The sequence below is a fragment of the Otolemur garnettii genome, unplaced genomic scaffold, assembly GCF_000181295.1.
Source record: "Otolemur garnettii isolate 467f Iridium unplaced genomic scaffold, OtoGar3 scaffold00066, whole genome shotgun sequence".
In the NCBI taxonomy this organism is placed as follows: Eukaryota; Metazoa; Chordata; class Mammalia; order Primates; family Galagidae; genus Otolemur; species Otolemur garnettii.
This window is the reverse complement of record NW_003852461.1, coordinates 1,374,397-1,401,347: the sequence shown is the minus strand read 5'-3', so window position 1 is coordinate 1,401,347 and position 26,951 is coordinate 1,374,397. Positions and strand designations below refer to the sequence as shown.

Here is a 26,951-nt window from a genome sequence, read left to right as displayed (position 1 = left end):
CACACACACACACACACACACACACACACACGCCCGCACCTCTTCCCCAGGGAACACATAGAAACAGGATGGGAAGCCAGCCCTCAGCCATGCTGAATTCATTCCCAGGGGTTGAAATGAGGAAATACCTTTTCCTCCAGTGAGCCGCGTGTAAAGTTGACTTGGTGTCCCTCCCTCACCCTGCCTGGTGGTCAGCTTCCCACTCCAGGCAGGCCACGTTCATAGATCCAGGGTGTCTGGGGTACATGGGTACACCCCGACCCTCTCCCCAGAATAGGCTTACAGCATTTCCCACAAGGATTTGTGTCCAAGGAGCAAATTGAATTGTCTGTCGAGGGCCTTTGCCGTGTGTGTAATTACCGTAATTTTGTATTCACTCAGTTAAAGTGACACACCCAGTGGGCAGTTTCCACGGGCTGCCTGTGCCACAAGGGCCCCGCATTCCCCTACTGGTTGGGAAAGCCTAGCTCCTCAGCCTCGCACACCAGCATCCCCCGGAGTCAGGAGGGACGAGGATGCTTGGAGTGTATTATCTCAGCACCCTGAAACCTCAGGTTCTCTTTGCCCAGCAGGCTTCTGTTAGGGTGGCCCTTCTGGGGACCTGTGGGGAAGGTATAGCCTGACCTCCACCTTGCTTTATAGATGAGCCACCGAGGCCCAGAGTTACAAGGCCCAGGACTCCAGTCCTAGTGCTTTTGGGGCCGGTACTGTCAACATAGGCCACAGCCTGTGCTCGTGCAGGCTTCTCCCAGACTCATCTCTGAATCCAGAAAGCATGGCCTTAAATCTCAACTTGGTTTCTCTGCAAGTCCATGATTTTAGGCAGTTTTGAGGAATGTGGGTGGTATTTGGGGAAGGAACATTGAGTTTGGGGAATATTTAACTTAACACATAGCTTACCACTTTTCTCTTTCGAAAAAATCACTGTAGGTTGATTTTTTTTGAAGTCTGATTTTTAATTTTAAAGAGCTACCCCCTCTAACCCTCACATTTTTAGCTCCGGGACCAGCTTGGTAAACCTATTGGTACTCACTTTTCTTTCTTCTTTTCTTTTTTTTTTTTAGAGACACTTACTTTAATGCCCTCGGTAGAGTGTTGTGGTGTCACAGCTCATAGCAACCTCTAACTCCTGGGCTTAGGCAATTCTCTTGCCTCAGCCTCCTGAGTAGCTGGGACTATAGGTGCCTACCACAACACCCGGCTATTTTTTCTTTTGTTGCATTTTGGCCAGGACTGGGTTCGAACCCACCACCCTCAGTATGTGGGGCCGGCGCCCTACCCACTGAGCTACAGGCACTGCCCCAATTGGTACTAACTTTTTTTCTTAGTTCCTTGAAACCAAAGTTCTGGATGTGCCCACCCAGGGGATGGTTGGGTCTTACTAGAGTCTCACTCTTTTGCCCCAGCTGAAGTGCAGTGGGGTCATTATATCTTACTGAAGCCTCCAACTCCTGGGCTCAAGTGATCCTCCTGCCTCTGCCTCCAGAGTAGCTGAGACTACAGGCACCCACCACAATGTATGGTGGCTTGGTTTCTATTTTTAGTTTTTTCTATTTTCAGTACAGATGGGGTCCCACTCTTGATCAGGCTGGTTTGAAACTCCTGACCTCAAGCATTTCTCCCATCTTGCCCTCCCAGAGTGCTAGGACTACAAGTGTGAGCTACCATGTCTGGCCCAGTCTTGCCCCTTGACCACAGTGGGCAGTCTACCTGCCGGCCACGCCTCTCTACTCTGTTCAGGCTCTGCCTTGGATGTACCCTGTGGCAGTGAACAGTAATAGTCACTGCCATTGAGGGGCCTGTGTGGCACCCACATGATAAGGCAGGATGTCCAGAGCGGGCAGCTCTGTGTTTAGAGAGCGCTTGACTAAGTTAGAGCAGGAGAAGCGTCATGAAGGAGAGTTGTGTGGCCTCTGACGGGCTGGGGGTGGGGAGCATTTGCAGAAGAGAGAGACCAGCAAGTCAAGCTCCCACCGTCCTTCTAAGTGGCAAGTGAGTGGCCATAGTAGCAGGGGGCCTGGGGAACCAGGAAGATTGGGGACAGTATTTGTAGCGTAGTCATTTCCATTATGCAGATACCAAGGCATAGCGTGAGCGGGGACCTGGTCTCGGCCTGTGCTGGAGAACCTGGGATGGGACCCTAGTCCTACGTGATGGCAAGGCCCTTCTGGTCGCTCCCCAGCCTGTGTCTTGAGGATGGCTGCAGAGGAAGTACCAAGACTTAGTTGGAGTGTGACAGAGGGATGGGGTCCTCCTGCCATTCTGAAATGCTTTTCCACAGGGACAGGAATCCGCCGTGCTGTGGGAGCACTCTGCTCCCCACTGTGTCAGTGCTGGTGAAGGCTTTTTCACTAAACTGTCAGTGTCCACACTTCGGCGTTTTTGTGAAATAGCCCGAGTTTGCCTGGATCACACGCCCAGTGGAGCCTCCTGGGCCCTGCCTGAGAGGCTCTCAGAAGCTGCTGGATATAACACTACCCAATGCTGAAATTACAGGAAAAAGAATAAAAAGGAACTGCAGGAGTTAGGTGTTGGGGAGATCTTGGTGACGGATGAGACAGAAGCCAAGTCTGTTCCTAGGGTCTGGGGCTCATGCAGGCTGGATAGGAAGTGGGCACGTTTCTCGCCACCTCCTCTCAGATTCCGGAGTAAGGATTTCCCCACATCGGGGTCTCCCCAGGGGACCCTACTTCTCACTCCAGTTCCCTGTTGTCTCATGGAAGGACCAGGCCTGTGCTCCCTGGCCAGCTCCCCTGTCTGGGAAGTGAGAGGGTGGTAGGCATCATGTTTCCTTGGTGCCCAAGGCAGGGTAAGTGAATACTCAAGCTTGCATCTTATGGCGTCCTCATTCTTCTCTCCAGCTAGCCTAGAAGCTCTCCAGGGCCGAGAGGTATCTGGTGTGCCACTGTGACCCCAGCATGGCACTGGCCAGACACGCAGGAACTCAGCACCTGAGATCTAGATGCACTCCCAAGTTCTCTAACCTCTAGGATTCATTTCTGTTTTCTCCCCACTCTCTATACCCTGACATATGACAACAGGGGCCACATATGGCTTATAGGGCAATGAGCTACCCAAGATGCCTGTGGCTCTAGAATCAGACTTTGAGGTTTGGCTCCACCAATGAATGGCCGTGCAGTCCTGGCAAGGGGCCCTACCTTTCTGAGCCTCAGGTCAGGATCACACTCTCCACTATTATCACCGTAAGTGCACCTGCTCTGGTGACAAGAGAACAGAGCACAGGGCCAGGATTTGAACCCATTTCTTCCCAAACATTTTTTTCATCTAAAATAAATGGGCTGGAGTTAGGAGATGTGGCTCAGCCACAAACTGGTTCTCTGGCATCTTGGATATCTCTCTTCTCCCCTGTAAATAAGAGGACATTGGAAGAAGTGATGGTGGAATGTGTTAGAGCTGCCCAGCAAGCAGGGGATGACTGGGTGGGTGTGGTTCTCACTAAGCTCTTAGTAAGGACCCCAGCCACCCTGGTCCAGCCCAGAGTTTTGTGCCTCGGGCGTGCTGTCTGCCCATCTCTCCTTGTCCTGGAAAGGCTACTCCGGCAACTCCTGGGACAGAAATCTTCCAGCGTGCATGGTGGGGACGTGGCCTAATGGAGCTGGGCTCAGAAGCTTGTCCTAGCCAAACAGCTTCCAGAGGTACCTATTTTGGATTCCTCAAAAGCTTTCAGCAAGTAAAAGCCAGGGAGGGCCTGCAGGGTAGTTACCAGTGTTTTCAGCTGTGAGAGTCCCGTCTCCTCTCACCTCTGCCGTGACCCCACTCTGCCTGCCCACAGGATCTGTCGGGGAAACAGAGAGGCTCCTGGCCCAGCAGAGGTCAGAGCCTCTAGACAAGATCCTGTTGGCTGCCTCCTGTGTAGCCTTTTGCCGGAGTGAGTAATGAATTGAAAAGACACTTTTCTCCAGACCTACCTATAGGTCTCTCACTGAGAATATAGGCTGGGAAGAAAGGCCAGACTCGCTCTCTGTGGCCTAATAAAGGACAGGAGAGCCCTGGCCTCCTCACGGAGATGGGCAACTTACCTGTCGTTTTCTGTGTAGAAGCAAATGTTTCTCCAAACAGGGTTCAATTCTGTACTCCTGAGGACGTGCCAAGCTGTGCAGGGATCCTCCCTGTGGGGCTGGACAGTCTCAGGGACACTGCACAGATCAGAGGTGCTTTGTGTGGACATGGGTGACCTGCTAGGACATGGCTCTTTGGAAAGAAAGCTTTCCAGTCCCTAAAGTTCCTGTAGTGCCAGCGACTGTGCCAGGAGGTGCATAAGCAGGGCTACCGCCACCTGACGGGGCTGGAAGAAGAGTTTGATGGTGGGCATCAGCCTGTTCACCTCTGTCAAGGTTGTGGTGAAATTTTCCCTCTGGGTGACTGCTGGCCTGGACCAGGATCATTCCACACCCAGTTTCAGTTTAGAGGAGACCCTGGAGCTGCCATTTCCGCCATCAGATTCAATAGCCCTCTCCCACGAGCCAGAGAGATTTTTGGGACTGGGTCGGGGCTTCTGCTCATTCAGGACCTCCCAAAAGTCTCACAGGGAGCTGCCAAGGAGGCAGCACACCAGCCTTGCCCTCTGAACCTTGAGGGCCTGTGGGGAGAGGTCCTGGACCCTGCTCTGAGCTTTGGCTCTTGTAGGACCATTGACTGAGGCCCTGCTGTGTGCACCTGACATTCTTGGGTGCCGTGCTTGTATTTTTTCTACTTTGTCAATGTGTTGGCCACCATGACCTCCTCTGACCATGGGGCACACAGGTGTGAGGGAGCCTGGAGCCACACCGAGGGCCCTGAGCAGGCACTGGCTTCTCAGGGATTAGGGGGAGGGGGGTAGCACTTCCTGCTTGCCAAGAGCTGAAGAGCTGAGAGAAGGCCTTTTGCCCCCTCTTGGCAACTGGACCTCACCCTTGAACCTTCCTCCTCAGTTCTTTTTATATTTCTTTTTTTGGGAGTTGGCTTCAAATTATCTTGTTTTGTTTATATTACACCCAAGTTTCGTGGTACAAAAGACTTGCAGGTGCAAATATGTCCCGCCTTCATTAACTTCCCCTCCCTTTTTAATTTATGTGATTTCAATTTTCCTTCCCTGTACTGTTAATTAGGGGACCCTCTAATCAGTGCCATTATCACAGTGGTATTCATGTTTAGGAAAGCCGCTAAACAAATGCTTGCAAAATTGCTAAATGGCTAATTAATGTCTGTTAATTAAGAAAATTGCTCATGGTAACAAACCATGCCGTTGCTGGCAGCCGCTAGAAAGACACACACTTGTTGAAATTAGTAGCGTGGCAGGTAGGGGAACATCTGCTCCTCCGAGCTTTCCGGAAGTGAGCAGCCCCTCGCTCGGCCAAGAAACTCCCAGACCTGTGTCAGTGGCTCCCCAGGTTTCCGTACAGCCCCCTGCGACATTCTGTGCACACCTCTTCCCTGGGTGTCCACCCCCCCGCCACCTCTCAGCTCTGTGAGGTGCCTCCTGCAGCTTCACGGGTGGCCTGGCTCTGAGAGAGAGGCCCTACCTGGGTGTCTCCCTCTCTGTTTTAAACTTAGCCATTTCCCATGCATGTTCTGAATTTTTCTCCAAAGCTGATTCCAAGGATAATGGCACAGTCTTGGGTAGAGAAGAGCACACTGGAGCCTGGCTCCTGGTCCCCCACACCACTGTCCACTCTGAGTGGCCAGGGTGGGCCGGAGGTACTTTCTTTTTTCTTTTTTTTTTTTGAGACAGAGCCTCAAGCTGTCCCCCCTGGGTAGAGTGCTATGGCATCACAGCTCACAGCAACCTCCAGCTCCTGGGCTCAAGCAAGTCTCCTGCCTCAGCTTCCCAAGTAGCTGGGATCACAGGGGCCCGCCACAACACCCGGCTATTTTTTGGTTGCAGCCGTCATTGTTGTTTGGCGGGCCTGGGCTGGATTCAAACCTGCCACCTTAGGTGTATGTGGCTGGCGCCTTAGCCGCTTGAGCCACAGGCGCCGAGCCTGGAGGTACTTTCTATGACCCACAATAGGGAATTCCTTTGGCATTGTGACCCAGGCCCCACAAACACATACACACACATATACACACGTCTGTTTACACATGGAAAAGGGGGTTCAGGAACAATATCTGCCTTACAACATACAAACTTCTTCTGATATTTTCTGTTCTTTCTTTATTATTTCAGTTTAAAAAAAAAATGGTTACAACTTACAAAATTGATCTCACCACCCCCTAAAGGGTTTTCATCTGCCCATTTCTTCTGCGGAGCTTTGAGGGTCAGCTTGAAATGGGGAGTGGGGCTCACCACTGACTGCTGTGGACCCGGCAGTCGGGTCTCCCGCCCTTTCCCCTGGGCCTCTGGGTTGTAGGTGGCCCATCGGGCTTCTTCTAGCTTAAGGTGGCCACAGCCAAATCCCTTCATCCCTTGAGACTCAGTTTCCTTATCAGTAAAACAAAAAATCAGAATGAGAAACCCCACCTCACAAGGCGTGTTAACTGCGGGACCCCAGGCAGCCTGCCGTAAGAGGCGCCCAGTGGTATGGGTGCTCTCCCTGCCTGTCTGTTCCCCCTGCCGTGTCTCCTGTGTGGCCCCTAGACATCCCCGCGAGCCTCTCACCAACCCTGATTAATCCTGCCTCAAGCTACCCATACCCACAAATCTGTCCCCTGCCACTGTGAGCTCCTGAGGGCAGGGTACCCTTTCTGGCCCGCCCCAGCCCCCTCAGACACAGTCATGCACTCTGCATTGGGTCTCGGAGGCATGGAGCACCCTGTTTGTGTGCGTCCCTGTGCTCTCCGTGCCTGTCTCTGAGCCCATCTCAACCCGCGTGTTTAACATGGGGAACTTGGCTCACACGTGGGCTGTGCCCAGGACCGCGTCCCGTGTGCTGTGACAGGTGCTTCATTGCAGTTTTGTCCTTCCCACCCCCCTGTGAATGTACTCCCGGCTTCCCTCGCTCGTGCTCCCCGTCTTAGCCTCTGAGCCGGCGACCTCAGCAGCAGCCCCATTGCCTCCCTGCCAGCCAGAGCCCGCCAACCCGCACGCCCGCCGCCCGCCCTTCGTTTTGGTTTAATTTTTGTTCTTTTAAGCTTCTTCTGCGCTTCTCCATGTGCTGTGATCTATAACCTGCCTCTACTGTCTGGCCTCACAGGGTCCTCCGGGGTCACAGCCCTCGCCGCACGCACAGCCTCCACCTCACAATCCTAGCAGCATGATGGGACCCCACAGTCAGGTAAACGCACCGTGGCTCGGAGGAAGCAGAGAGCCAGCAGAGGAAAAACAAAAATCAAAACGTGCTCTAGCCATTGCCTTTGAGTCATTTATTGACAAGTTAAATTTAAAAAGGAAAAATTTTCTTTTGCTCTAAAGATAGTCTTCATTCCTCGGACATCACACCCGGCTTGGATATGAAACCCAAAGAAAAGACAAAAAATACGTCTTTCTGTGACCTTGTCAGCGGCCTTTGCGTTTTTGTTTTTTCCTCTCTCACTTTTGGTTTGGATTTTGAGTTTGGTTGACCATCGTTTGTGACCAAAGCTGCACCCCTAGCCTTTTCTTTGTGCACCGTTGCTGCTGAGAAAGCTTTCCTGCCCATTCCCCCGCATTGAGTTAGGGAACCCTCTGTCTCCTCACTGCCCCCACTGTGTTCCCCCTTCAGCCCTCGCTCCCCTTCCCACCCCTCTGTCGGTGGTTGCTGTGTGTATGCGCGTTTGTCCAGCTTTGTCTGCAGGCCCCAAGAATGTTCTGTGTAAGTCCTATTTCTTATTCTTTCATGTGCCCTCACCAAGAGCGGGAAAGTTTCCTCCTTTGCCCTGCCCTGACCTGACTGTTCTTCTGCGTCTTGTGCAAAGTCCCAGCCGCTGCCCCTCGACCCAAAGTAGATCTCTGCGAACAAAGGCGGAGTTGGGGGACACACTTGTTGTGTACATCTATTGTTCTCTCTGCCCAATGGAAGTTTTGCCCGGAGGGAAAAGGCTACCGGGAGAAAGAAAGCTTTAAAAGATCACTAGTGGAGTGGAGAGCGTTTGTGTTTGTCACTGTGCGGTAGGGCAGGCTGTCATTGAACTAACTCCCTGTAATTGCAGCCTTTTATGTCACCGCGATACGCAGGCGGCCCCAGGCCCCCGATCAGAATGGGAAACCAGGTACTGTACCTTTTCATGTTCTCTCTCCCCTGCCTCAGCCATCCTTGGCCCTCAGTGAACTTTAATTCAAATAAACATTTGGCGAGCTTTCAACATGGGGGGTAACCTTGCCAGCGATTCCCTGAGGAGGGCCTTGTGTCCCCTCTGTACCCCTGAATGTGCAGCATTTTACCTGCCGCTCCTGGCAGCTGGTTCTGGAGATGAGAAGGCAGCAGCAGATGCAGCCAGGGTGGGATTGTACAGTTTCTGCTATTCTGGAGAAGGTAGCACTGCCCCTTCTTTCCAGCCCCACTTGGGATGAGGTTCTTTCTTCTTAATGAACTTAAATGACGGTAGGCATTTTTTTCTGGAAACTTTTGGGAATTGCTAAGGCAAGTAAATATAATCTAGCTGTTAGGGGGTGAAATACCATAGGTCAGGAGCCTGGATGTGGCGGAGCAGGACATGAGTGAGTTTTTAGGTAATGTCTGCCTGCTTCCCAGACTAACTCAAAACAAGGAAGGATCTGTTCCTGTAAGGAGAAAACTGGGGCTCATGGGAAGCACGTTTCACCCTGGGCTTGCATGGCCTACCCCTGGCCCCCAAGGGTTGGCAATTCTAGGGGGTCTGAAGGAATCACCCGCATGCTTCCCTTTCTGGTTTAGCCCATGCAGAGTGGGAGGAGAGATGAAGATGAAAAGACATCTTGAGGATAGTCAGACTTAAACTTTAAAGAAGTATCAGGGAGGGCGGCACCTGTGACTCAAAAGAGTAGGGCCCTGGCCCCATATACCAGAGGAGGTGGGTTCAAACCCAGCCCCGGCCAAAAACTGCAAAAAAAAAAAAAGTATCAGGGAAATTTCTTGTCTTGCCAAAATATTTTTTTTAACGGAATTTTTTTCTGTGACTTTGCAAAAGCCCTTCAAAAAATCTGAGAGCAACGCCAGTGCAGACAGCCCTTGCTGTCTTGGGAGCTGGGAGCTTAGTCACCAAGACTGGTGTTGTGTATGTGATTCTTTCTGTCCTCGAGGCTCTGCAGAAAGCCCCTAAGTGATAATGCAGGGACGATGGAGAGATGTTTGCTTGTGACCAGTGCCTTCAGTTTTAATGTGAGATTGCCTATCTTCTTTTTTGGCCCACTTTTTTTTTTTTTTGCCCCCAAGTTGTTTCCTATTGTCTCTCACACGAAGGAGAAACATTTAAAGAAGAGGAGTTAGAGACCCAGCCTTTGAGCAAGAAGGGACCCTTGGCTATATCACACATGAGGAAGCAAGGCTGGGTTGGTCTTGGATGTGCTCTGCCCACCCCACTCGCTGAGGCTTCACAGGGGTCTCATTGCTGCCTTGGCCCTTGTTTTAAACCCAGTACCTTGTGGGCCCCAGTGTGGCTCCCCCTGGGCTCTCCTTGCTTCAGAATGGCTTCCACCAGGGAGAGAGCAGCTACTCCCTTATCATAACTGTGGCCCTTCCTCCAGCAATTAAGGGACATGGAGAGGGAGTGTGTTCTTTCTATTTAACAATTACGCACGCTCGAGCACATAAGGGAGCAAATGGAGATTCAGTCCGTCACCTGCACCTTGTATTACGAGCCCGTGTCCCAGCCTCCCTGCCCTCCTCCCTCAGAAGTCTACATCCAGTTTCCTGTGAACCCCCAACATTTTTATCCTCCTAAGAGGGATGTGCCCCTTTCTCAGGTATTGCCCCTGCTGGTTTCTAGGAGAGCAGCACAGTTGGGGCACCCGTGTGCTCTGAGTTAGCTGGGCTCTCTCTCCTGTGATGGGTGGGTGGACAGAGACAGGAGACTGGGCTCCTGGGTAGGAGGGCTGGGAAGGGTGCTCGGGGAAACAAGAAGTTAAGGGTCATGGATGTTGTCCTGAACCCTCGATAGTCCAGCCTCCCACCTACCTCCCTAGCTAGAGGTTGGGGCTATGTAAGGAATGTTACTTTTTTTCCAAGCCGTGGCGGCCCAGTGGGTGGTAGAGATCAGCTAGGTTTGGGGGAGGAGGGGCTGGGAGTTTGTCAGAGAGCGCCCACCCGCAGACACATCAGCAGAGCTCCCGCTTGGCCAAGCTGCCAGGCAGGTGAGTAGATGCAGGTGCAGCTGGGATCTGTTTCCTGGACAGATGCTTCCTTTGTCTTGCCCCGTGGTGTTGCAAGAGAAGAGCTGACCCTCTCCCCTGCAGGCCCCGAGGGTGTGCACAGTGTGTTTACAGCCCCATCTGCAAGCCCTCGTTTTTCTTCTTCCTTGTGTTGAAGAGCTTCAGCCTTCCCAGTTCAAGACCCTTTCCTTGGTCATTGCACACCCTCCTTCCCTTACAGAGGTGGCCCAGACTGTCCTGTCCCTCTCTCAGAGTCACTCCAGTGAGATAAGTGACTCCTCGGCCCTTTCTGAGCCTTGGGACAGCCCAGCTTTGCTCCCGGTATTCTGACTCACAGCTGGGGTGGGAGAAACCAAGGAGGAGTTTTGGTCAACGTGGGGCCACCTGGAGAGGGAGCAATTGCCCAGCCCCTAAGGCTGCACCATCAGGGTTGGATGGGCGTGGTCCTTCTCTGGGTAACTTATGACCCTGAGGGTGCCCAGCCATCTCAACATTCTGGGGTCCCCCGATTCAGGGAGCTTCAGAGGCAGGCCTTCCTAGATCTGCTCAGAGTCCTGTAACCAGGCTCCATGAACAACCCCAAGCCTCCAGTGGGCAGACACAAACCAGCCGAGTGATTCAGAGCTCAGGAATTCAGAGCCCAGAAGCAGGGCTGGGAGAAAGCGAGAGGTCAGAACAGCTAAAGCCCAGGGATTGGAAAGTCAGATGCTAAGCACCCCAGGCAGATGGAAGGAGCAGGTGCCAGATGCCGCTTGGTGAAAGTCAGACACTCCCAGGCCGGAGTGTGTGTGCACGGCCCTCAGGCAGGCTTCCCCCCACTGCCGCCCTGAAGCTGGCAAAACAGTGACAGTTCGTCCCTCTTTTGTCACCACCTCTGTTGCTTTGGGCCCAAGGCAGATGAGCTTCCCACTCAACCGTCCTCAACAGCAGCATGGCCAAGCTGGGGGCCTTTGGGGATGGGACCCCTGCCCAGCCTTCGAGTAACGCTGGCAGCTACGGATAGGGAAAGATGACCGGCTGTCACCAGAGGCTTTTCTCCTCAAAGGCAAGAACTCACGTTTAGCCCTAGGGATGGGAGCCTTACAAGCAAACTCCCCTCGGTGACCACTACTGTCTTCAAGTCAAAGATGAGATAACTTCAGTCCCAAATAAATCACTTTTAATGGGTTTTCACAGTAGGTGTGCTGAATGTTTGCCCAGGAAACCCTTGGCACCCTGTCGTCACCTTCTTAGTAGCAATTACACCAGTATCTGCCACTCGTGCTAGGCTCTAGGCGGGCGCTCAGCCAGCATCCCCTGCTCTGCTGGTCTGGAAGGTGGCAGGAAGCACCCTCGGTGCTCCTCTGGCTGATAGGGGAGTGGGGGCCTGTGGCCTCAGTTTCCCCTTCCAGATCTCAGTGGCTTCCTCCCCCCTGCTCCCCTTTAAAAGCTTTCCCATGTTGATAGGATTTTAGTTAGTGGGTCTCTTAATCCCCATAATTTAGAGTGGAAATAAAACAAGTTATGTCTGTGAGGAAAAAGGAAAGATGAGGTTTGGCTTAAACTGCATTAGCTGGGGCTTGGGCGGGTTGGAGGGCGGGGGCCCTGCTGCCTCCGAGAGGAGTGGTGTAGCCAGAACCGAGCCCAGAGAATGTTCCTGCCTCTTGTCAGGTCTCTGAAAGGTGCACAGACCCACCAAGACGGCAGGGTGGGGCGGTGGCTCCTCTCCCACAGACAAAGCGCCCAGCCCTGTGCTGCCGTTTCGGCCCGAGCTGACTGCGGCACCCAGGGTGACCTTCCTCAGGTGGCAGGCAGCAGGAATAGCCCTGAGGAGGCAGGAGGGGACTAAGTGAGACAGGAGCATGCCTCGACCTCCAGCCTCCACCCCCCGGGAGCAGCTGCTCAGCTGTCTCGTGTCTCTTTCAGCCTCCAGGAGGAGTTCCTGGGACACAGCCATTGCTGCCCAATTCCATGGATCCTACACGACAACAAGGTAGGGCGGGTGGGGCGGGGCCGGGGTGGCCTGGGTGTCGGCAGGGCCCCTCCCCCCTCTACTCCTTCCACCCCACAGCTCATCTCCTCTTTCACACAGGCCACCCCAACATGGGAGGATCTATGCAGAGAATGAACCCTCCCCGAGGCATGGGGCCCATGGGTCCTGGCCCACAGGTAACCGTCCACCTGTCTGTCTGTCCCTCTCCCCGGCCATCTATCTGTGTGCCCCCGCCTTCTCTCCTCTTCCCACAGTCTGTCTTCCCCGTCTCTCAGCGCACAGGGGTGAGAGGAAGAGCATGTCCACATCCCCAACTCCCTTCTCCTCCCATGGCGGGCTGGCCTCACACATAGCCAGGAGCCTCCCCTCAGCAGGCACCAGGCAGAGTTGAGGGGCCCCTGGGAGCAAGAAGACGGTCTTGTTGGGGGCCTCCTAGTCGATAGGTTCTCCCCAAGTGGCTGTCTTAGCACGAGGTTTGAGGGCTCTTAGACATGGTGTGGGGCTCCAGGAACCCCAAAACTGCCTCCCACCCTGGGTGGGGTAGACTTGAGGAGCTCAAGGACTCGAGTTTGTGACCAAGAGGCAATCTCTACCTGGGACTCCTTGGAAAAATCACTTTGACCTCTGTGGGCCTCAGTTTCCCCACCTGCCAAATGAGTGAGGAGCGTGTATCCGTGGTTCTCAGGGCCCCCAGGCTCCCAGCAACCCCCAGCCCACAGATTCAGTGAGCCTCATCTGCTGACCAGAGGGCTCCATTGCCAAAAAGGGCCATGTAGAAACTTCTAGAAGAGATTATCAAGTGTCTTTTTTACTTCTTATAACTACAACAAAGCAGTCCCTCCTCGTGACTCAGTTCCACACCCCAGAGGGAAGGACTGTCCAGGCAAAGGTCTGATGGGCTACTCTGCTCTGGAACCTTCTGTCAGCATTTATTTGCATGTGGCTCTGTTTCCTGTGGCCGTGCAGAGAGTTTGCGCCTTGGGAGTTCTCTGGACCTAAAAGAAACTAGAAGTCTGAATAATGAGGAGGAGGAGGTTTCACCCAGTGAGAGCAGAGAGTCCCTCCCCTGGAATCTGCCTTGCTAGTGTCTCCCTTCTTTGCTTGTGTTTGGGGTCCTCTAGCAGGCCCTCTGAGCAGGTTTCCAGGTCCCTGGGGGTGCAGTAGCCACGCTCACTCACACTCTCACACGCTCCCCTTTGTGGGGAGGGGAGCGTGCCCCTCAGACTCCCAGTCCTGCTCCGTCCTGGAATTGTGTTTACAGCAAACCCTGCTTTCTTCTCTGAGGAGCCTGGGACAGCTGTGGTGTTGAAAGACTGTAGGGAGGTCCTGTCTTCTGCTGGCCCGTAATCCTGAAAGGAAACCAGCCTGTAGCCGCCGCAGGTTTTGTGTTCCGTTTTGCTGCTTCCTCAAATCCCAAGTTGGTGTTTTCACCTTCTCCTTGAAAGCTGCCAGAGCGGCCCCTTCCTGCCCGTGGTCTCTGCCTGGGGGTGTGAAGGGGCTGCGGGGTAGGCTGGGCCCCCCTGTCTGAGCCCCATCGCAGTCCCATGTCACTGGTTGGTAGTGGCCTTGGCTCTTCAGGAGGTCGTGGTGGGAGGTCTGGGTGAGATTCAGAAGGGTGGAATCTAAGGGACAGGGAATCTAATTTAATTCCACCACCCACCCACTGATTCTCAGGGCTTCGTAGCTGCGTCTGTAAAGTGGGAGTGTGAGAGGCACCTGCCTCATCAGAACACTGCAGGCAGAGAGAGGGCCACGTTCTTGGTGTGGCGCTGGGCACAGCGCACGGCTGTGGCTTCCAGTTTTGGGGACTTAAAACCGGTGTTCACATCTCTAGTTGCTTGGATTTTGTATGCAATAATTGCTTTGAGTTTCTTCTTTTTTTCTGGCTAAATTATTAATAGTTTGTTAAGCCTGTAGTAGCGTTGTGGTTCTAGAAGCTGAAAACAAATGTTACCAGATTGAAAGCAGAATGTTCTGGAAGTTGAGGGCTTCCTCCTGGCTTAGTGTGTATCTCATCATAGTGGTGTTCCTGACCAGTAGCCAGCATACTCTTGGGCACTCTCAAAAGAGGTGACATTCCCAGAGTTTGAGGTCTTAAGGGAAAAGGTCTCTTGGGTGCAGCCAGGCTTTCCTGGAGTACAAGGGATGGAGGTCACTTAGGCCCGAGAAGGAGGTGGTAGCCCATGGGTAACTAAGGTCAGCTGACCTACCCTCGCCAACATCATGAGCTCTGAGAACGTCTCTCCTGCTCTTTATCTTACTTTGTTTTATCAGTATGGAGACCCTAAAGTGCTCTCCCTCAAAGCACCCCCAGGCATCCACACCAGCCCATCCCTGAGCACAGGAAGGCCTGGTGTTGGTGCAGTGCTGCGGCCAGAACAGGGCTGGAGTGTGGGCTGGATTTGCAGGGTCTAGACCAATAGTTCTCAACCTCTGGATTATGACCCCTTTGGACTGTCTTAAAGGTTCACGGCATTAGGAAGGTTGAGAACCACTGGTCTAGACTCTAGGGCCAGCCAGGGAGTGAGCGTCAAGGTTTGTCTTGGGCACAGCATAGCCTAGAAGTTATGGACTCTAGGGCTGGGGATGGAGAGAGGGCAGATTCCACATTCCGTAGGCCCTTTCTCTCTGTCCTCTGAGGGTTCTGCCCTGATCCCTGCCAAGGGACAGGAGAGGGGCAAGCTGAGAACTTAGAGCTGGAAAACTTGGCTCTGCTTGCATCTCAGCCAGACTGGGTCTCCAGTCCCTCATCTGCACAATGGATACCAGGTGACATCCTCAGGGACTCATCAGAGGGTGGGGTGAGAAACAGTAGCTGTGATATGTACACATTGGTACCAAGCGGGGGAAGACAGACCTTTGGACAAATCTCTGGCTGTCTGAGTCTCCAAGTTGTCATCTGTGAAATGACAAGGTATGAGTGGCTCTCCAGGGTCGGTGCCCCTCTCTGTAGGAGAGGGACCTGGTGGGGAAGCTCCCTCCAGGGAACCTGCCCAGCTGGCTCTTTGGGAAGCTCCCAAAGGCTGGATAGGTGCACCCAGAGCCTTGCAGTTGGGCTGCGCATCCAGACGCATTTTGGAAGCCTGTGCTGCCTGTCTCCTCCTCTCACCTCACTCCATGGGCTTGGCACACAGGCCTTTCTGGGACGCAGTCTGTCTGGAAGACCTTTCTTTCTTTTTTTTTTTTTGCAGTTTTTTGGCTGGGGCTGGGTTTGAACCTGCCACCTCCAGCATATGGGGCTGGTGCCCTACTCCTTTGAGCCACAGGCGCCACCCTGGTAGACCTTTCTGATGGGCAGACTGAACACAGTGGCACGTAGGCTGCCTGGGGAGGTGGGGTGCTCCCTGTTCTGGGGAAGGGGGAGTGCGGCTGAGGGTTTGTAGAAGGGTAGGGGTCTGTGATGGTGCAGCACACAGCTGTGGTATGGGCTCTGCTGCCAACGGCCAGGTCTGCACACACCCCCTGGAGCTCACAGAGCCCTTCCGAGCTGTCGAGCATGGGGCCCTGTCAGGTTGGAAGTATGGAGCTCTTTGTCCCAATCTTACAGGCAAGGCAGCATTGCAGAGGGCCAGGCTACAGGGTTCCAGTCCCGCCTGACCATGTGCAGACTGGCAGTGGGGCCTTCACTCTATCCTGCACCTCAACTTTCTAAAGTCTAAAGTGGGGAGCGTTATGGGATTATTGAGATACATGTATGGTGGTGATGTAGCATGCATGACCCGCCAGAGTAAGCATTACTGTTATTTGTGTAGTATGTCCAAAGTCACCAGCAGTGTCCAGGCCAAGGCCAGCCCTCCTGTGTTGTGACCTCACATCTTGGGTTCTGCTCCCCATCCTGTGGGCATCTATCTATGAAATGGGCCTGGCCCTGGCACACTCCCCCAAGACTGCCGCTGTTTGCTCACGGGCCAGTGCACATGTCTTCCTGGCCCTTAGGGCTTTCCACAAGCAGGCACAGGGTGGTGAGAAGAGGTTTGAGGACTGGCCACTGTGGGCTTCCACTGCTAGCCACCCTCCCTGCCCTCTGTGACTGCATGCCCTGCTGTTTGCCAGCCAGCCTGGTGTTGCTGCTGCCGCCATCATCTCTCCATCCTGTCTGGGCATCCTACACTCCCAGCCCCTCTATAGCTGACCAGGCAGAACGGGTGGCCCAGGTGGATGAGATCTGGGAGATGGTCCCTGTGTGAAGAACTTGCTACCAGCCTGATATTGGCTCCGAGTTTGTCAGCTCTGACTTCACTCCTCCTGTTCAGGCCCCTTTCCCATCTGCCTCTCACTGGATGTACAAGAACGCAGACTTTGGGGTCCTGGAAATCCAAGTTTAAACCCAGCTGGGTCATTCACTGACTATGACTTTAGGCAAATCTTTCTCTCTCAGACCTCAGTCTTCCTTTCTGCAAAATGGGAACAGCATCCAGCCTCATGGAGTTGCTGTAAAGATCAAATCTTCAGTTTTCTAGTCTGTAAAATGGGAATAATAACAGCCTTGTGGAAACATGGTAAGGATCAAACTAGATCTGTGCTCCCAGTGCTTTTGAGAAGCCAAGGAAGGAGGATTACTTGAGCCTGGGAGTTTGAAACCATCTTCTACATAAGATAAAAAACATAGCTGGGTATGGGTGGTGTATGCCTATAGTCCCAGCTGCTCAGGAGGCTGAGGCAGGAGGACTGGAGCCCAGGAGCGTGAGGCTACAGTGAGCTATGATTGGGTCATTGCATCCTCCATCCTGGGCAACAGAGCAAGACCCTATCTCTCAGGAAAAATAAAAAATAAAAAAAGAGGATCTCACCAGAGACTAGATATGTGCTCAGTAAGTGGCAGCTAGAGCTGGCTGTTCTCTGCCATCGGAGTTCCAGTAACCTACTTCTGTAGATTCTCCTACAAGGGCAGAGCGTAAGCTGCACAGACTCACTTCGTCTCTGCACATTGCTTTTTTACTCCTTCGCTGGTTACTTGTCTCGGTTTAGTGAGCGCCTGGTCTCACAGGAGGCACAGAGTGAGGAGGGCCTGTGGCCATTAATACATTCCCTACCTTCAAAACGTACTCAGTCCACTAGGAGAGACGGCCAGCTCACAACCCTGCGAGCTGCTGGCCTTGGGAGGGAGACTGATTCAAGGCATCAAGGGCGAAAGACTGTGTGGAGCCACCAGCCCCAGGGAAGGGTCAGGGAGGAACCACTGTTAGTGCTGGGTACTGCAGGGCACACAGGAGCTCGCCAAGGGGAGCAGGAAGCATGGCACTTATTTCTGCAAAGAAAATAGCACTTGAGGAGAGGACTTAGGGGACAGCGCTGGCTTGGTTGTGACCAGATGAGTTGGGTAGGACACTTAGGAGCCTCTGCCTATTGGGTTGTACTGAGCTATGTCTGGACTCGCAGGACTTTCTGAGTTCTGTGTAGACGCTTCTCTCAAGTAGAATGGAAATCCGTGCGTGCAGAAGTGGAGTTTCCCCTGCTTCCTACACTGTGCCTGTTGTGGGGGGCCCCACGCTCACACACAGGTGGAAGGACAACCTGGGACTGCCCCGAGACAGGCTTCTCGGGAGGGTTTTCTCCCTCCCATGCTCAGCACCTTGCCTCCCATCCCCCACAGTGTCCCGTCCCCACTGAGGGGGTGTGGGACTGAGTCCACCCCTTCTTGCCTGCTGGAGAACTAGAAGTGTGATGGGGGCCCAGACATGTGAGCGGCTTGCGTGCCGCCTTCAGCATTACCCTGAAGCCCCTGCAGTGCATTGAGTGCTGTGACTGTCCCTCTGTGCTGGCTTCTCATTGTGGTCCCTGCCACTTGGTTCCCACCCTCCCCCACCTCTTTTGAAAGAATGTATTATTTTTTTTCTCAGATCTTTTTCACAGACTAACCCTCTCGCTTATATTCTGTCTGTTTCCCCTCCCTCCTTCTCTCTCCGGTTCCTTTCTCCTTCTCATAGACTGACCCTTGGTTATCGTTGCAGAATTACGGCAGCGGCATGAGACCACCACCCAACTCCCTCGGCCCCGCCATGCCCGGGATTAACATGTAAGGCGAAAACGACCGGGCCAGTGGCTCAGGGCCCGTGGCTTTCCCCACCCCATGCCAGCACCCCAGAAGACTCACAATGAGAGTCGTTGCTGGTACCTCTCTGGACCTCAGTCTCCTCATTGGTAGAATGAGGATGTTGGTGATCCTGGTGATGAGACCTCAGCCTCAGATGGTGCTCGTGTGTGCCAGGCCCAGTCCTGGGTGTGCTGTGTGCATTACCCCTCCTAATCTTTGTGAGAACCCTGTGAAGCAATCATCATTATTGCCCATTTCAGATGAGGTCACTGAGGCACAGAGAGGTGGAGTGACTTGCCAGGGCTCACACAGCTGTCAGTGGTGGAGTCAGCATTTGAACCCCTGTACAGTTAGCCACTGCTGTACGGTGCTTCACTGATTTTTAATTCCTCTGTGAGAATCTGTGGACTCCCTTCCTAGGAAAATGCACATGCATAGGAAATTTTATGTATAAATTTAACTATTTTATGAAGTTTGTATGTAACTTGAAGGAGTTCATAGATTTACACGCATGGAACTGCCCATTACTACCTGGAGCCAGACAGCCTCTGAGGCCCACGACAGTTCGAACGAAGGACTTCCTGTTACTGATGTCCGCCCTCTCCTGCCCCTGCCACCTCCACCTTTGGAGCTGCTGGCGCCTTCTTCATTGTCTCCATCTCTCTCTCCCTCTCTCAGGGGCCCGGGAGCTGGCAGACCCTGGCCCAATCCTAACAGTGCTAACTCAGTGAGTACCCAGGCCGGGTGCGGTGCTGTTTGTCGGGGGAGGGGATCTGCGTGGGGCTCAGAGGTGCTGCTGGGAGAGGGGATGTATAGAACACCTCTGGTGCTTCCAAGGAGAGGGCCACATGTAGATGGAGGCCTGGGAGAAAGGCACTACCCCACCTCACCCACTGCTCTATAGATGCTCTAAGGTCTAAGCTGGGCTCGGGGAGCCCCGTTCAGAGCAGAGGCTCCACTGCCTCTCAGCCTCCAAAACAAGATGTGGGCAGGGGTCCAGCGCAGTCTGGAGTAGACCAGAGGGACGGGGTGAGACTCTCTTTTCTGCCCTCCTAACCTGGAGGGCCTCCTGTGACCCAGTGACTATGTGCCAGTTCAGTGTGGCAGAGAGAACTGCCCATCTCTGGCCCACCTGGGGAAACTGACCAGGTAGCTAGCTCCCTGGTCGGTCCTGAGGCCTTTCCTATGAAGAGTGGAGTCGTGTCCCCAAGTGGGTTTAGAAGCTAAGGGGCACTGCCTGTCAGAGGCAGTGACTCTGAAACATGGCACCCCACGTTCATTTCCAGATTCCATACTCCTCCTCATCCCCTGGGACCTATGTGGTAAGTGTGGGTTCAGGGCACTGCGTGCCTAACCATGTGTGACTGAGCGTGCGGGAGAACATCTCAGGATTCGTGTAGTTTTTCTTCCCAAAAGACATCTAGGCAGAGATTCGAAACTACTGGAACTTGCTGTCAATATTCAGGCACCTGTCCAGGCCTGGGGTGGTCCAGAAATTTCCAAACTAGAGCTGGCAGTGGGTCTCCTCCTGGGGCTGCTGATCAGTGGACTGGTGGTTGGCTTTCACCGTAGCCCCTGGTTTTCTCCAGGTGGCATGTGGGTGAGACACATGTGCACACACAGGTGCCTCCGGGCTTGAAAACAGAAAATAGGGGGATACAACCTTAGTTCCTTCAAGCTTGAAAGGCCTTGGCTCTGAGTGAGCACTGGAGGTTTAGCAGGAGACAAGGACAGGCTGGGCCTGGTGGGCACTTGCTGCTGCCTGGGGAAGGTGTGTGGTGCCCCCCCCCCCAGGTGTGTCATCACCAGGGGCGTCTGATGTTAGTTTCTATCTCATCTCCAGGGACCCCCTGGTGGTGGCGGCCCCCCAGGAACACCCATCATGCCCAGTCCTGCAGGTAAGAGCACTTGGGGGATGGGGAGGTCCTATTGCAGAGGTGGGATGTCCAGAGCTGAAGTGCAGAGCTGAAGCTCCCCAGCGCTGCTCCCGGAGCAGCACATCCTCCCCTGCACACGGCATCCAGGGATCCGGGAGCAAGGAGGCCTTGGGCTACCAACCCACCGTATGACCTCCGGCTGCTTCTCTTTGGTTCTTAAAACACTGCTCCATAAAGGCTTGGCCTGAGCAAGGCAGTCCAGGGAACATTTGCTCCCTCTCCTTAGGGAGAACTCTGTCTGGGGTAGGCATTTACCTAGATGACTTTCAAAGGGGCTTTGGATTGTGGTATCCCGGGACCAGGATTCTAAGGCATGATACCCTTGAGTTTGCAAAGCTCTTGGCTTCTGGTCCTCTATTTAGAAGATCCCTTCTCCTTTTTCTTTCATCGAAAGAGGGCATGTGTGCACAAACGTGGGCATATGCACACATGCGCGCGCGCACACACAGACAGCATCACAGTGTTTCTTCCCAGCTAAGAATAGCATACCCGCCAGCTAGAAGGAATTCAACATATGATCCTTACCTACCCCAAAAATAAAAAGTGAGAGGAGTTGGATTTCTGCCCAAGAATTAAGGTGCCTGGTCCTGATATAAATGTTTTCACTGATTTCCTAAGGAGACTCTCTAGCTAATTGGGGAGATGGAAGGGAGCCTCCTCCAACCCCTCCTCGGTTCCCCTTCCTGGGGACGCTGCTCGGTTGCAGGGGTGGAGCTGGCGGCGCCCGGATATTCATTCGGCTCCCGCTCTAGCTCCCTGTCCCTGTCGGCTGCTGCATTTTGATGAGCTGCATGACCTACATTCAGACTGGGCCACAAGGACCCTCTCCATATGTTAATGCTTCTCCAGCCCCGTCCCCTCCTCACCCTCCTGCCCCGTCAGCTTGGCGGGGTGGCCTCTGGATAATTTGCAGCATTTCACGTGCCCTGATTTGATTAAAACCACGGGCTGGAGTGGTGGTAGGGAGAGCAGGTGGTGGTCTTGCTGCATGGTGCCCCAGGCAGCGTCTGGGGACCAGATTTGGTTTGGGGTGGGGAGACAGGAATTCCAACCTGTAATCCCCCCATGCCGTGTCCATGCTGCTGGGGTTGAGTGGTTTCCACAGTTGAATTTTCTGTGATTAAAAACTTTGTGAATCTTCATTAAATACAAATTAGCCAGAAAATGGTGGTACTTAGAGGAAATTTTAGGTGATAAAATACAAAAGAATGAGTTCAAGTGCCACGAGTTTGTTTTAATTAAGAAATGAATTAATCACCCCGACTTGCGGGTTTCCACTGTTCTACAGATTCAACAAATTCCAGTGACAACATCTACACAATGATTAATCCGGTGCCGCCTGGAGGCAGCCGGTCCAACGTAAGTCTGCTTTCTAATAATTTACATATCAGACACCATAACAAATCATAATTAACTTCATCAGCTGAGGGGAAAGCAAGTTTAATTGATTTCAGCCATTTGTTACCAAAGATGAATAAAATAAACCGTCAGAAAAGTGATTAACTCTTGGGCAACTCGGATCCCATTTCATCACTGGCAGGGGGTGAGTGACAAGGGGTTGGGCAATCCCTACCCCTCCAGTCAGAGCAAGGATGCCAGACGCTTTGGGGACCTACCACCATGTGGGGTGCTGGCGGGAAGGCACCAGGTTGCAGGTGGGGGCACTGGGCTGGTCCCCCCACTCAGCCAACTTCACTGCCCTGTGTGTGTCCTCATCCTCCTGGGCCTGTTTCCTTGGCACTGAAGCTGAGGGTGGAGACTATAACAAGTGGCTCATTTGGGGACCTGCCTGCCTTGTGCTGCTGTTGTGAGTCTGAGACTCCTCTGCCTGGCAGTTTCTTTCTTTTTTTTGTTTTTTTGTGAGACAGGGCCTCAAGCTGTCCCCTTGGATAGAGTGCTGTGGCATCACAGCTCACAGCAACCTCCCAACTCCTGGGCTAAATGATGCTCCCGCCTCTGCCTCCCAAGTATCTGGGACCACAGGTGCCCACCACAACACCCGGCTATTTTTTGGTTGCAGCTGTCATCGTTTGGTGGGCCCAGGCTGGATTCGAACCCACCAGTTCAGGTGTATGTAGCTATTGTCTTAGTCACTTGGGCCACAGGTGCCGAGCCTGCCTGGCAATTTCTTTGTCCCTCCTTGGCCCATGCTCTCATCTGGAGCTGCTGCCTCCCTTTCTGTTGCCTCTCGGAGTCCCAGACCTTGGATGTGTTACAATTCAGATGCCACCTTTTCTGATCCCAGCTTGGCCCCACTCCCTGCCCCAGCTCCATTGGACGGGACTGGGTTGTGCAGATGTAGCCCTGAGTCCAGCTGGGGGCTCCCTGAGCATGGGGCCACTTCCATAGACAGCCCTTCCATTCCTGTTCACCCCCCCTCCTCTTGTAGGCAGGAAGGTGACGCTGTCTGGCCTCGCCTGTTCTGGAACTCAGGGTCTGAAAGGAAATCTGTGGACTGCAGAAAGTGGGGTTGGGGCCCCAAAGTTGTCTGTGGTCTGGTTGAAGGGGTTGGACCTTTTGTTTATTGTCTCAGTTCCTAAGGTGATACTCGAATTGCCCCACGTGTTAACCCAGAGCGTAGACTGCCCTGTGCTGTTTTGTGCACACTTCGCTTCCCAGCAGCCCACTGAGGTGAGGGTCTCAAGTCTGCCTCCTGAACCAGGGTCCTGTGACGAGAAGTGCCAGCAGCCAGCGCCTCCCGCCACCCAACCCTCATAGCCACCTCCTCACCAGAGTGACCTGACATCCAGGTTTAGCTCTAAAAGCCTTGCATCCGGAGAAATCTCAGGCACGGAAAGTTCTGGGTTTGGCAAGAGATGGAGAAGGTTGGGTGGAAAAGCATAAAACCCACACAGAGGCCCCAAAGGCAGAGGCTGACACTATTTTTGGTGTCAGATGGAAATGTCATAGATTATCTGTCCTGTGGTTACTGCCACCGCATGTCCCCTGACCATGGGTGCTGGCAGTCATGACTTGTGGCTCTCCCTGATGGATCACCTGTGCTGTGTCACTGCAAGGGCGCCAGCTCGGGTGTGCAGCTGTGCGGGCTCAGCATCCAACTGGGGCCCCGTGTCGAGACAGTGCTGGTTTCAGTTTAGCATTGTGAATATTGTGACCGTGTTTCCTAAGAGTTCAGAAAGTGAAAATGAGACAGATGACAGTGCCAAGCACCAGCGTGACCCAGGCGCCAGCAACAGAAAAGGCTAAACGACCATGTTATTTTAATGATGGTTGAAAGGACACACACAACTGGATTAGGGCAGTAAAGAGCCAAGACAATGTACTGCACAGGACGAAGAACAGAATTGGGCTTAGGGTGGCAGAGAAGGGGACACGGAAGTAGTTCACTGGTAGCTGTATGGGTGGGGTGACACTGACACCGCCTTCTAAATCAAGGGGTTTTTGACCTCCAAAGAGACAGCAGTGCTCAGTCAAAAAGATCAGTCTGTATGAACATGGGCATCCATCTGGAATGAACGCCATTATCATCTCGTTGCCCGGATTGCACCATGAACCAAGAAGGTCACGTTTCCTGATTCAGAGGTTGCAACTGAAAGTCCTTGCGTGAACAAAAGAGAGGGAATTTTGACCCTTAACAGTGGAGCTGATTTCTGTCTGATCTCAAACAGTCAATCCTTCTATGACATAAAATACAATGCCCCCAAGTTGTGGCAACCACAGGTTCCCGCTAGTCCTTAGGTGTGCTCATTTGAAAACTGGCGTTTCAAATCATCTTCCTGATTTCTAGGAAGATTTCAGTGAAGCTGCAGAAAACATAAAAGATGGTTGTTCTCTTGTCCAAATACAAACTAGACTTTACTCATTTTATCTGCATATTTGGCAGCCAGAACACAGTTAATTTTGGCAAATTTCACTTAGGCTATAAGCGTTTTACCAGCGACAAGGAAAATACCTCACCTGTTACATGTCCTGCACGCCCTGTACCCGACATTGCCGCAGAGAAGTGTGACTGGGCTGGCTGTGGTATCAGCTTTAGTAATGAAAGTTTGGGGCCACTTTTCAATTTCCTCCAAACGTGCGGAGCCACTGAATGAGATATTCAACTTCACAGAAATGGAGGCCGCCTCAGACACGTGCCCACGAGACTCTCATTGATGCTGGTCATGGAAAAGATGTTTAAAAATGTCGGCCTGCTGTAAAAACTTCTATTTTTTAAAGTGTGAGACAAGAAGGATGTCCCCCTCTAATTTGGAAATGCGTTGAGATGAGAATGGAAAAAGAGATGACAATAAACTGGAAATGTCCGTGTTTTTTTCTCCAAAACTGTTTGATCTTTAAAGAGGCCAGGAGGAGCCTGGGGGGAGGTGAGCCGGCTGCACCTGAGCCATCCAGCGTCATGTGGAGGTTACAGCAAAACCTCACACAGCAAAAACCAGTGACTCATTTTTGGGACATGAGACAGCTTGAGAACTCAAAAAATGTCACTGAGTTAAACAAGACTTCTCTCAGTTTCTTTGGTGAAACTGTAACTTCTTTGGAATCCAGCTTGGATCTCAGGAGTTTACATTACCTCTGTGCTTCAAAACCATTTTTCCTGAGAAAGAGAGGTTTCATGTATAATGGCATCCAGCGTGCTTAAGAGTGTTTAAAAGTGACAGATGTCTTAGATGGGGATAGCCTATCTGACAAATTGATAGATGCAGAGGTCCCGATTGACAAGCAGCCGGCCCACCAACACCAGCCCCTGCCCATAGGCACAAAAGTGGATCGACATCTTTGGAGAGATGGGAGTGAATTTCTGCAAGTCCAAAACCTGTGATAATACTACGATATAAAATTGTTAAGTGCTCTGTGCACACAGGTTTATGTGGAGAGGATATTTAGTTTGGTGTCATCAAGTTGGACTTAACACCAGGAGTCAGGATGACATGAGCTGCTGCAGCAAGTCAAATGAATGTGACTATATTTAACTATATTTAGTTCTTTTGTTTTTGTTGGGTTTTTGTTTTGAGACAGAGTCTCACTCTGTCACCCTGAATAGAGTGGTGTCATAGCTCACAAAAACCTCCAACTTCTGGGCTCAAGCAATCCTCTTGCCTCAACCTCTGGAGTAGCTGAGACTGTAGGTGCTCACCATGATGTCCAACTGTTTTTTTTTTTTCTATTTTTAGTAGAGATGGAGTCTTACTTTTGCTCAGGGTGGTCTTGAACTCTTGAGCTTAAGCGATCCACCTGTCTCGGCCTCCCAGAGTGCTAGGATTACAGGCATGAACCACCTTGCCTGGCTTGCCACTGCTTTAAGAAAGGATATCCTAAAGGCTGCAATCAGTTCAGAGAAGTAATTTTGGGAAAGGAAGCAGAACAAAAATATTCTGCTTTATTATGGGGCAGAAAGAAACATGTGATTTTTTAAATTAAATATTAGTCATATGTAGTATTTGTTTCATTTGTTCTATTTATTTTTAATAATATGTTCATCCTTATGAGAAAACTAAAAAACTTATAAATAATATAGCCTACAAAATTTAAATATGCAATAAAGAAATTTTTTTTGTAAAGACAGTTTTACTTATAGCCCTCTGTAGAGTGCTGTGATGTCACAGCTCACAGCAACCTCTAACTCCTGGGCTTAGATGATTCTCTTGCCTCAGCCTCCCAAGTAGCTGGGACTACAGGCACCCGCCACAATGCCCAGCTATTTTTTTGTTGCAGTTTGGCCAGGGCTGGGTTTGAACCTGCCACCCTCGGTATATGGGGCTAGCACCCTACTCACTGAGCTACAGGTGCTTCCCACAATAAAGAATTTTTTAAAGAGTTGCTGCTGTATCAGAGGACAGAAACATTAAAAAAACGTTATGTTTTAAGGCCAGGCCTGGTGGCTCACGCCTGTAATCCTAGCGCTCTGCGAGGCTGGGGGTGGTGGTGGATTGCCTAAGCTCAGGAGTTTGAGACCAGCCTGAGCAAGAGTGAGACCCTGTCTCTAAAACTAGCAATTCAAGAGAATTGCTTGAGCCCAAGAGTTTGAGGTTGCTGTGAGCTATCATGCCACAGTACTGTACCAAGGGCAACAAAGTGAGACTGTGTTTTAAAATAAATAATAAATATGTTATATTTTGACCTGTATTTTGATTACAGGCATGATAGCTCATAACTGTAATCCCAACACTTTGGGAGGCTGAGGCAGGAAGATCCCTTTAGTCTGGGAGTTTGAGACCAGCCTAGGCAACATAGAAAGACCCTATCTCTACAAAAAATGGTCAAATGGATTAACCGGGTGTGGCAGGCACCTGTAGTCGCAGCTACTCAGGAGACTGAGTCAAGAGGATCACTTGAACCAAAAAGTTTGAGGTTATGATGACGCCACTGCACTTTAGCCAGGGTGACATAGCCAATCCCGGTCTCAAAAAAAAAAAAATGCCATTTTTCTCATACATGCTATTTATTTCAGTAGTCTTCCTTCTAACTGCCACTTTTAACTAGTTCTTTTGTTATTTTGTTTAAATAATAGGATTTATATAACAGAAATACAGCATCAGTCAGTGGTGCTGGGACAACCAGGCATCTTCATGCAGACGAATGTGGTTGCGCTACTTCTGGCACCAGTACTCAAACACTAACTCAAAAGTAGGTCAGAGTCTTAAACAGCAGCACTGAAACTCTAAAGCACTTAGAATAAAACATAGGAGTAAGCCTTCATGACCTGGGTTTAGCAACACCTTCGCAGACACACCACCAAAAGTACAAGCAGCAGAAGAAAAAAGTAAATAAGTTGGACTTCATCAAAATTAAACAGATTTGTACTTCAAAAGACACTGTAAAAAAGCAAAAAGGTGTTGTGGCAGG

The 26,951-nt window shown here is 52.0% G+C and overlaps 1 protein-coding gene across 2 annotated transcripts in view; it reads left to right on the top strand.

Annotated features, from left to right (window-relative positions):
• The window catches only part of SSBP3 (single stranded DNA binding protein 3), a 172,533-nt gene that overhangs the window by 139,407 nt on the left and 6,175 nt on the right, over positions 1-26,951 (top strand). Inside the window, exons 6-14 of one of the 2 annotated variants that reach the window (XM_003793113.3) lie at positions 7,134-7,214; positions 8,068-8,127; positions 12,110-12,176; positions 12,276-12,352; positions 18,128-18,192; positions 18,889-18,937; positions 19,497-19,532; positions 20,054-20,108; positions 21,436-21,506. In XM_003793113.3, coding sequence (XP_003793161.1) covers positions 7,134-7,214; positions 8,068-8,127; positions 12,110-12,176; positions 12,276-12,352; positions 18,128-18,192; positions 18,889-18,937; positions 19,497-19,532; positions 20,054-20,108; positions 21,436-21,506 — 561 coding nt within the window. The remainder of the gene's footprint in view (positions 1-7,133; positions 7,215-8,067; positions 8,128-12,109; positions 12,177-12,275; positions 12,353-18,127; positions 18,193-18,888; positions 18,938-19,496; positions 19,533-20,053; positions 20,109-21,435; positions 21,507-26,951) is intronic. The other variant, XM_003793112.3, reaches the window with a different exon arrangement.